General features: G+C 44.6%; 1 protein-coding gene across 3 annotated transcripts in view; it reads left to right on the top strand.

Moving 5' to 3' along the window:
* LOC111239485 (platelet-derived growth factor receptor beta-like) overlaps positions 1-7,498 on the top strand; it is a 13,967-nt gene extending 6,469 nt beyond the window's left edge. For all 3 annotated transcript variants that reach the window (XM_022769370.1, XM_022769371.1, XM_022769369.1), the window contains exons 12-28: positions 54-165; positions 234-336; positions 450-558; positions 1,386-1,480; positions 1,678-1,810; positions 3,146-3,250; positions 3,701-3,805; positions 4,018-4,120; positions 4,221-4,342; positions 5,022-5,137; positions 5,249-5,371; positions 5,466-5,577; positions 5,669-5,768; positions 6,010-6,115; positions 6,590-6,695; positions 6,807-6,945; positions 7,096-7,498. In XM_022769370.1, coding sequence (XP_022625091.1) covers positions 54-165; positions 234-336; positions 450-558; positions 1,386-1,480; positions 1,678-1,810; positions 3,146-3,250; positions 3,701-3,805; positions 4,018-4,120; positions 4,221-4,342; positions 5,022-5,137; positions 5,249-5,371; positions 5,466-5,577; positions 5,669-5,768; positions 6,010-6,115; positions 6,590-6,695; positions 6,807-6,945; positions 7,096-7,243 — 1,937 coding nt within the window. In that variant the 3' untranslated portion in view covers positions 7,244-7,498. The remainder of the gene's footprint in view (positions 1-53; positions 166-233; positions 337-449; positions 559-1,385; positions 1,481-1,677; positions 1,811-3,145; positions 3,251-3,700; positions 3,806-4,017; positions 4,121-4,220; positions 4,343-5,021; positions 5,138-5,248; positions 5,372-5,465; positions 5,578-5,668; positions 5,769-6,009; positions 6,116-6,589; positions 6,696-6,806; positions 6,946-7,095) is intronic.
* Positions 7,499-10,944: the final 3,446 nt, after the last annotated feature.

Raw genomic sequence — 10,944 nt, 5'->3', positions numbered from 1 at the left:
TGTGTGTGTGTGTGTGTGTGTGTGTGTGTGTGTGTGTGTGTGTGTGTGTTTAGCACCCCCCAGGATCACGTCTCTGTCAGAGGTTGGCAGTAAGGCAGTGCTTTGTGTCAGTGAGGGAGCTCCGCCTCCTTCTGTCACCTGGTACATCTGTCACAGCTCACACAGGTAAGAACACACAGGTAAACGCAGATTCACGCTCACACATGTTGCCATAGTAACCGTGTCACCTGCAGGTGTAGTAATGTCACGGGCGCCTGGAGGAGCCTATCAGCAGCCTCAGAGGGCGCTTCTCTGCAGGAGAACATCACTGAGGTGGAGGAGAGAGGAGTTACCCAGGTAACTAGTGATGTCATGAGTTACACCATCAGAGGGGGGGGGGGGGATTGTGTAATGATTCTTAGATGACTGGTGTGTGTGTGTGTGTGTGTGTGTGTCTCTCACCTGTGCAGGTACGCAGTCAGTTGACTCTCCAGGCTCTCAGCTCTCTGTCAGCTGTTCGCTGTGAAGCCAGAAACACGGCAGGACGCCGAGCCAGAGACCTGCGAGTACTGTCCACCTGTACGTATTGATACGGCAGTACTACTGTAGTACTACTTCGGTTCCATAGTAATCTACATTATGAACATATATTATTTACTTTATATAATAGAACCATCGCTCTCTCTCTACCTACCTGTCTCTCTCTCTTTCTCTCTCTCTCTACCTACCTGTCTCTCTCTCTCTCTCGCTCTCTCTCTCTCTCTCTCTCTCTCTCTCTCTCTCTCTCTCTCTCTCTCTCTCTCTCTCTCTCTCTCTCTCTCTCTCTCTCTCTCTCTCTCTCTCTCTCTCTCTCTCTCTCTCTCTCTCTCTCTCTCTCTCTCTCTCTCTCTCTCTCTCTCTCTCTCTCTCTCTCTCTCTCTCTCTCTCTCTCTCTCTCTCTCTCTCTCTCTCTCTCTCTCTCTCTCTCTCTCTCTCTCTCTCTCTCTCTCTCTCTCTCTCTCTCTCTCTCTCTCTCTCTCTCTCTCTCTCTCTCTCTCTCTCTCTCTCTCTCTCTCTCTCTCTCTCTCTCTCTCTCTCTCTCTCTCTCTCTCTCTCTCTCTCTCTCTCTCTCTCTCTCTCTCTCTCTCTCTCTCTCTCTCTCTCTCTCTCTCTCTCTCTCTCTCTCTCTCTCTCTCTCTCTCTCTCTCTCTCTCTCTCTCTCTCTCTCTCTCTCTCTCTCTGTCTCTCTCTCTCTCTCTCTACCTGTTTCTGTCTTTCTGTCTCTCTCTCTCTACCTACCTGTCTTCCTGTCTCTCTCTTTCTCTCTCTACCTGTCTTTCTGTCTTCCTGTCTCTCTCTCTACCTGTCTTCCTGTCTCTCTCTCTCTCTCTCTCTCTCTCTCTCTCTCTCTCTCTACCTGTCTCCAGCTCTCCTGTCTCAGGTTGCAGTCTTAGCAGCGGTTCTGGTTCTGGTTGTCATTGCCGTCTTCTTCCTCATCGTCCTCATCCTCCTCTGGAGAAAAGTCAGTATTCAGAGTATGTACTGTAGTTTTAGTAGTACAGTAGTATTTAAGTAGAACTGCAGTACTTTCCTACATTTTAGCAGTAGTTGTGTGGTTGCCATGACAACATGAGTCTGAATGTAACAGTACGAGAGAGCAATACTTTTAAACAACTTATTTTGTGACCTGAGGTCTGTTCGTCTCTTCCTGTTCGTTAGAAACCTCGTTATGAAGTTCGCTGGAAGGTGATTGAGTCTGTGAGTCCTGACGGACAGCAGTACACCTACCTGGACCCCGCCCACCTGCCCTATAACTCCACCTGGGAAATACCACGAGACAACGTAGTACTAGGTAATACCACAAAACAATTTATTTAATCCTAAACTCATCCTGAGTTAATACTAACCCAATCTGATCTGATCTAATCCATCCATTATCTTCCTCTTATTCGGGGGGTGGGTTGCCATGGCAGCAGGCTCAGCAGGACATTCCAGACATGCCTCTCTCCTGCAACGCTTTCCAGTTCCTCCTGGGGGATCCCAAGGTCTTCCCAGGCCTGTTGGGATATGTAGTTCCTCCAGCGAGTTCTGGGTCTCCCCCGGTCTGCTCCCAGTTGGACCTGCCCAGAAAACCTCCAAAGGAAGGCGCCCAGTTCAGGGGCCTCCACCAGTGTTCCCAGTTGACCCTCACTTCACGTTTGGGTCTGTCTGGCAGCCTTCCCCTCCATCTGATCTACCTCACCACCAGGTGGTGATCAGCTGACAGCTCTGTCCAAAACACGTGTCCACTGATCTGATGATACGACCACGAAGTTGATCAATGACCTTTGGCCTAAGGTGCTCTGGTACTGGATGTTTGAACATGGTGTCTATGGTCAAACTATGACCAGCACAGAAGTCCAATAACAGAGCACCACTCAGGTTCAGATCAGGAGGCCGTTCCTCCAGGATTCTCCATTGTGCCCTCATGGGCCTTGAAGTCCTCAGGCTGAACCCTTTCAGGACATCGCAGAGACTAGAGTTCAGTTCAGCCTTCTCCTCACTGACCCCCAGTCACATCGAGGCGACCCTCTCGTTCCCTTGGAGAGCAGGCCAACATGGCGGTGTCCCACCGGGGGCTTGTGAGTATCCTTCCACCCACCAGACGTCTGTCATCCTGGGCAACTCTGGAAAAGGGGAGAGTCCAGCCCCTCTCCAGGACTTTGGTTCCAGAGCCCCTTCTGTACTAGGGTTGAGCCCAACTACATCTAGTCAGTATCACTCCACCTCCCCCACCAGCTCAGGCTCCTCCCACCAGCCCAGGCCCCTCCCACCAGCTCAGGCTCCTCCCACACCAGCTCAGGCTCCCACCAGAGAGGAGACACTCCATGTCACAAGGACCAGTCTACGACACAGCATGCCTAGGTTCCTGCCTTTGTCTACCGCCTGGTCTGCATCACACCCAACCCCAAAGTCCGTCCCCGCAGGTGGTGGGCCCATAGGTTTCCCTTTTTGCAGGTGAGGTGCTGCAACTCTGACTGCGGGTGACACTTAGGAATCGCTCTTAGTCCAGAACCTTCCCCTGGGACCAATTTGCCCTTGGAGACCCTATTAGCCTATAGCCAATAGTCCCTGATTTAATCTAATCTAATCTAATCTGATCTCATTTTATCTCTCCCTCCCTCCCTCCCTCCCTCCCTCCCTCCAGGTCAGGTGCTGGGTTCAGGTGCATTTGGTCGTGTGGTTGAGGCGAACGTCTCTGGTCTGATTCACTCTCATTCTACAACTAAAGTAGCTGTGAAGATGGTCAAACGTACGTAACTATAACTGTCTCTGTCTTTGTAACTGTCTCTATGTCTCTGTCTCTGACTGTCTCTGTCTCTAACTGTCTCTGTCTCTAACTGGTCTGTAATCTGTCTGTTGTCTCCTTCACTGATACAAACTGTAGTTTGAGATAATAATAATGATCAGATCAGAGATTCTCAGTCCCAGTTGTCCCTTCATGTCCTTTGTCTCTGTCTGATGTCTCCATCTTTAATAACATTGATAACGTGCTGCTGGTTTTCTTTGGTTTTAATTTCTTTTTTTGAGAAAGCTGATGATTAAAGTGTCGGCCGAATGTCACAACGTAACTGTGATGTTACCTTCCTTTGTCAGTCAACGGATCTCCCTCCTGGACAGTGTTGCATACAGTTAACCAGATTATTGATTATCGACACAAATCAATAAAAACTGAATATTTTCTATATTTCTCTGTGTTCAGCAAGCAGCGGTGCAGTTCAGTCTCTGATGTCAGAGTTGAAGGTTTTGGTTCATCTTGGTCCTCACCTGAATGTTGTCAACCTGCTGGGAGCCTGCACGAGAGGAGGTACATTCTTTAATCCAGATTTAACCCTGAATTTATCCTGATTTCATCCTGAACTAATCCTGATTTTAATTTGAACTATTCCTGAACTAATCCTGATTTAACCCTAAAGTAATCATGAATTAATCCTGATTTTAATCCTTAACTAATCCTGATTTAATCCTAATTAAATATTAACTGTCTCCTGTCTGCCTATTTCCTGTCTGTCTGTCCAGGCCCTGTCTATCTGATCACTGAGTTCTGTCGTCATGGAGACCTGGTGAACTACCTGCAGAGAAACAAACACACCTTCCAGCAGAGTGACACACACACCAAGAGGTCAACACATAAATACATACAAATAAGCAAAGCTGTAGATCAAACCTCTCTCGCTCTCTCTCTCTGTTTGTATTGATTATGAGTGTCTCTCGCCCTGCAGCGACAGTGATGGAGGTTATATGGACATGAATAAAGAGGAGAGCGCTCAGTACGTCGCCATGAAGGAGCTCAGCTACGCCGACATCGAACCTGCGGTGTACGAGACGCCGTACATAGCACCAGGTGATAGACACATGATGCCGTGCTTCAACTGTCATCTTTCTTTAGTACATGTAGTACACTATATACATGTAGTACACGTAGTACACTGTATATATACAGTATATTACATGTAGTACACTGTACTACATGTAGTACATGCGATGCACTGTATACATGTAGTACACGCGGTACACTGTATACATGTAGTACATGCAGCACACTGTATATATACAGTATATTACATGTAGTACACTGTACTACATGTAGTACATGCGATGCACTGTATACATGTAGTACACGCGGTACACTGTATACATGTAGTACACATGGTACACTGTACTACATGTAGTACATGCAGTACACTGTATGGAAGCTAATTTCTGCCATAAAAAATTGATAATTTGAGTTGATGTCTCTAAGTTACAAAATAATAACAATAAACAAGATGGCCGAAGAGAAGAACATGTATTGCTTCCTTATCAATCCCACCAATAAAATATACAGGAAAAAAATCAAAACCAAATGATGAGTTCACGTCACAAACAGACGACAGCAGTGACTGAACGGTAACTTTGATTTGAGATCTTGTATTTATATCACTAATCAATCAATCAATCAATCAATCAATCAATCAATCAATCATCAATCAGTATTAATACGCAGCCTCAGTGATGTGACTTTTCCTGTGGTTCTCCTTCAGACCAGCAGGAGGCGTCCTCTCTCCTCCTCAGTGACTCTCCTCTCCTCAGCCTCAATGACCTCCTCAGCTTCTCCTACCAGATCTCTCAGGCCATGGACTTCCTCTGCTCCAGAAGCGTAAAAGCCCTTTAAAAAAACAACTCCTGTGTGATCTATTACATGTTGCTACTGTATGTTGTGTTGCGTGTTGACAGGTTGGATCACGTGTTGTCCTCTGGTGTCCCTCAGTGTGTCCACAGAGACCTGGCAGCGAGGAACATCCTGGTCTGTGAGGGGAAGCTGGTGAAGGTCTGTGACTTCGGTTTGGCTCGAGACCTGACAAAGGATCAGGACTATATCGCCAGAGGAAACGTCAGTTGACGTGTTGAATTAACTTTATTAACCATGAGTGATTGACAGCAGCTCGCAGTGTGATTAACAGCTGTTTCTCGGTGTTGCTGTTCAGAGCTTCCTGCCGGTCAAGTGGATGTCTCCAGAGAGTATCTTCCAGAACATTTACAGCTCTCAGAGCGACGTATGGTCCTTCGGAGTCTTACTGTGGGAGATCTTCTCTCTGGGTAAACCAGTCTGCCCAGTCTGTCCAGTTTACATCTACACACCAGTTTGACCTGTATACATCACCATTAGTATTTGTGTATTTTGTCCCAGGTGGGAGCCCGTACCCCGACCTCCCGATGACCCAGGAGTTTTACTCTGCTCTGAAGAGAGGATACAGGATGACCCGACCTGAACACGCTCCCCATAACGCGTAGGACACAACACACAACACTTCCTCTCTATTTTCCGACTGTTTCCTGTATATTTTGTCTTTTTCCTGTCCGTTTCCTAATTTTTCTTCCTGTTTGTTTCCTGACTGTTTCCTGTCTGTTTCCTGTCCATTTCCTGTATATTTTGTCTGTTTCCTGTCTGTTTCCTGTCCGTTGCCTGTATATTTTGTCTGTTTCCTGAATGTTTCCTTCCTGTCTGTTTCCTGAATGTTTCCTTCCTAGCTTTGAGCTGATGAAATGCTGCTGGGAGGAGAAACCTCAGTCTCGACCTTCCTTCTCATCGCTGGTCGTCTCTGTAGGAAACATGTTGACTGACGACTACAACAAGGTACAAATGACTTTCTCACCTCCAATCAGAATTTAAAGCAGATTTTAAACAAACATCTGTTTGCTATGTAAAGACATAGAGGACTAATGTCATCCTGAGCAGAGAACGAAGCCCCGCCCCCTCTGTGTGTGATGTAATCTGAGTTTATTTGGTCCAGGCTCAGATCCTGGTTGGCAGGTGGACCATCAAAACATCCAGAAAGTTTTTACCTGCTCCATCGGTGTCTTTACTGGCTCCATTGATTTTACTGGCTCCGTCAGTGTCATTCATGCAGCCGGTCCTAGTGGATCAGTCCGAGACTGAATTTCTTTCCCATTCTGACTGTGGGGCTGATGCTGGTCTGGTTTACTGAGAGGATTTTACAGTTTGAGAACTGATGGAGGATAATTGATCCTGATGTTTTTCTCACATCAACAAACTGATCCAGAGTCAGTTAATGGTGTTGTTGTTGTTGTTGTTGTTGTTGTGCTTCAGCGTTACCTCCAGCTGACGGAGAACTTCCTGAAAGGTGACAATCCAGCTGTTGTTCGATCCACACTGAGTTTATCCAGAGCTGTTGAACATCAGACGGACACACACGGTAACACAACAACACAACCAGTATCACACAAACACACACACCCATTCAACCTCTCTGTGGTTATATGAAGGAAACTAAATTTAAAATCCCACCCTCTTTTTCCTTTTAAAGGAAGTCCCACCCCTCAGGTGAATGTTCATCAGTTGGAGGCAGAGCTAGAGGAGGCAGGCCCCTCCCAGGGCACCTACATAATCCCGATTGCTGACGTTACCATAGAAACAAGCACCTGCACTGCGCTGGACGCAGTCAGGTACGACAGAAACCAGTAGAAACTGAGCTGACAGGCCGCAGATGGATGTTTCAGTGGGCGGAGCTACAGTGAAGCAGTTCTGTGTTCACATGATGATGATGATGATGATGATGATGATGATGATGATGATGAATGATGTTTTCTTTGCAGCCCCCCCCCCTCAGATCCTCCCCTCGACACCACCTCTCAGGATGATTCAGGACCACAGGAAGTGACATCATCAGAAGGTCAAGAGGAAGCTGAGGAGCCTCGTGCTTCACCGTGCAGTGGTGAGGAAGAGGAGGAGAGCAGCCTGTGAGAGGGTGTCGGCTCGTTCCCCCCTCAGACTGGAAGGCTTTTATATCTAAACTATGTCTGACTCCACCAACAGGAAACGGCTGCTTCTTCTTCCTGTTTGTAGTGAGTCGACCGTGCAGCAGGTCCTGGATCAGATTATTAATCCCTCATTTAATCTCTGCATTACTCTGAAGTGTGTGTGTTTCTGTGTGTATTTCTGCTCAGTGTCTATTCTAACTGCTTTTAGACTCTTTTACACAAACTGAATCTTTATTAAAACACAAGAATAAACAAAGTGCAGCAGCTTGTTTGTTTTATTTTTAAATCAGTTTCAAGGTTTTCATCAGTGTCCCCCACCACACACACGCACGCACGCACGCACGCACGCACGCACGCACGCACGCACGCACGCACGCACACACACACACACACACACAAACATGTATATTTGGATGTGTGAGACATGTCAAAATATGAAAACTGTTTGGTAACTACTGGTTTCATGTATCCCTGTTACATATGTGCTTTTATCTTATATGAACAGATTGTCATGTATAGAAATGTCTCTATCTTTTCCATGTTTTCATATCGTCCGGCCTGGTTACATCACTCACTGAGACCTCATGTCCTCCACCTGTCCCCTGATGGATCCACACTGAGGACAGTGAACTCTTCATCCTTCATCCCCGTCCATCCACCCGTCTGACTCCGCCCCTCGTCAGTAGATTTATCCTACTTCCTGTTGTGAAGTTGAGAAATGTGCTGAGTGTCAGAAAGTGTCTGAGTCACTGAACTCAACACTCTTCCTCATTTCTCACACACACACACACACACACACACACACACACACACAGTCCCATCACATTCTGATCCCAACACAACTAAACCTTAAATCAAGGTGTTCTTCCTTACCTGAGACCAAAGACCAGACTAGAGACAAGACCAGTTCACAAACTGTTAAAAGGTTAAAAATAAAACAGTGTCACCTGAAGTTTCGACTCCTGAGAGCTGCAGCCAGACTTGAACCTGTGACGCCAAGGTCACATGATCAGAGTCGGAGACCTGCAGGACGCCTCTGTCTCTGAGAGGACCGCCTCAGGCAGGGGGGTGTGGGTAATGTCAGGGTGGGGGGGTTGCATAGGAAGTTCGTCTCTTTCAGTCAGATTCAGTTTGACTTCAACCGAACAACAACAGAGAGAGAGAGAGATGTTGGTCCATCCTCTGCTGCTGTCGATCGCCCTCAGCTGCTGCTGCTCTGCTGAAGGTCAGAAAACAACTTACACTGTTTATTCTGTGTTTACTCTTTATAGAGTTAATGAACATTAATTAACTGTTTATTAACAGTAGTAAACTGAATGAAATGATCATTTATATACAGTACTATCCATCCATCCTGTAGTACTTGACTCAATGGTGATGGAGGTCGTGAAGCACAGACTGAACTATCTGACATAGTTTAATCAGAATCAAAAATATCAGTTATCATAGTATATAATAACACTGCAGTACTTTTACTATTGATACTTACAGTACATTTTGTTTGAATATATTTACATATTGTGGTATTAGTATTTCTACTTCAGTCAAGTATCTGAATACTTCATTCAGCGCTGACTACAATTATTAACATTTCAATATCCTAAACATCTGATAAACGTCTGATAAACATCTGGTAAACATTTGATAAACTGTTGGTAAACATCTAAAGCAGCTGATAAACAGCTGATAAACAGCTGAGAAGCGTACATTAATGTGGGTCAGAGATGACAGAAGTACCAGTTATTACTCTGTTATTAACTGTTCAGTAATTAAAACCATTCATTACCATTCAATAACCATTTATTAACAGTTATTAAACATTTTCTTCAGGGGACAGTTGAAACCAAAGTGAAAAATAAATTAGTTATGAACTGTTTATTAACTATTTATAAAATGTTAATGAGCTCCAAGCCTGTTTATTAATGGTTAATTAAGTCTCCCTCATCATAAACATTTGTGCTGTCGTCACTTTATTTTAAAGCAGTTTTGTGAAGTTGAAAGTGCGAAGCTGCTGCAGCGCCACAGTCAGGACAAACATTTACTGTATTTAAAGAACCTGCGCTCTCGACCATCTCACTCATTTCATCTGGAATTTAAACAGAAACCTGGAAACTGAGAAAACTCACAACCTTCATGTTCTTCAACAACTATTCAAACTTTTACAAACTTTATTCATTTGTTATGAAAACAGATTCACTTATTTTATCACATCAGTGCAACGTAATCACTGTGAAGGAACTTCACATGATGAACTGCTCCGAGACGTCAGAGCAGTTCATCATGCTGACATCAGCAGTACTGCTACTACAGATACTACTGCTACTGATACTGCTACTACTACAGATACTTCTACTACTACAGATACTGCTACTACTACAGATACTTCTACTACTACAGGTACTACTTCTACTACTACAGATACTACTGCTACTACAGGTACTACTGCTACTGATACTGCTACTACTACAGATACTTCTACTACTACAGATACTTCTACTACTACAGGTACTACTTCTACTACTACAGATACTACTGCTACTACAGATACTACTGCTACTGATACTACTACTACTACAGATACTTCTACTACTACAGATACTACTTCTACTACTACAGATACTACTGCTACTACTACAGATACTACTACTACAGGTGCTACTACAGATACTACTACTACAGGTGCTACTGCAGATACTACTACTACTACAGGTGCTACTACAGATACTACTGCGACTACTATAGATACTACTGCTACTGATACTGCTACTACTGCAGATACTACTACTACTACAGGTACTACTGCGACTACTATAGATACTACTGGAGGGTCCTGGAATGGATGTAAACATGTCTCCGTGGTAACAAGTTCCTCCACCACTCCTACAGAGTCATCTACAAAGAAGAAGTAAGACGAGGAAGTGGGAGCAAAGACCCTTCACACACATTGTGTGTGTGTGTGTGTGTGTGTGTGTGTGTGTGTGTGTGTGTGTGTGTGTGTGTGTGTGTGTGGTCTGTGGCAGAAAATGTGTTTCCTGACTCTGAGGTTTCATCACACCAACTCCCCCGGACTGAAACCTCCTAACTGCAGGACTTTCTCCAAAACAAAACTCGGATCTGTTGGTGTGAAATCCTTGAATGTCAATTTTGTTCAGTTGCTTTGTTTCAAACGTGAAAACTCATACATTTCTGATAATCTGGTCATTAATCAATAATCTCCTCAGTTCTTTCCATTAACAACAAAATAATTCCACCTCAAGGTCCATTTAGTAGCTTTTCTGGAGCTTTTGACTGAATGACATGATCTTGCTGCGCAGGTAGAGCTACCTGGTTGTCATCGAAACCAACCATATGTTCAGATTTCAGTTTACCTGATCTCCGTACAGACGTCTGTCCGTGTCGGCTCAAAAGTTAAAGCTTGAAAATTCAGTGTTGACCTTGGACGGTCCATTGAGTTCCTGTTCTGGGGCTTTTGATCGTATCACATGTTTTTATTAACTTTTATTGTGAAAATAATTCCAGGTTTTGTTGAATTCACCAGAGGTAAAATTCTTGTCTCTCTCCACTCCCATATGCAAATGTAATATATGTACATACATTGAATTCCCATATATGACATATACATTTTTATCTTATGTGTAAATATAAGATAAAAATGTATGTCATATATGTAAAAAAAAATGAAAC

Source organism: Seriola dumerili, unplaced genomic scaffold, assembly GCF_002260705.1.
Source record: "Seriola dumerili isolate Sdu_G_001 unplaced genomic scaffold, Sdu_1.0 BDQW01002927.1, whole genome shotgun sequence".
In the NCBI taxonomy this organism is placed as follows: Eukaryota; Metazoa; Chordata; class Actinopteri; order Carangiformes; family Carangidae; genus Seriola; species Seriola dumerili.
This window is presented reverse-complemented; position numbering and strand designations above follow the sequence as displayed.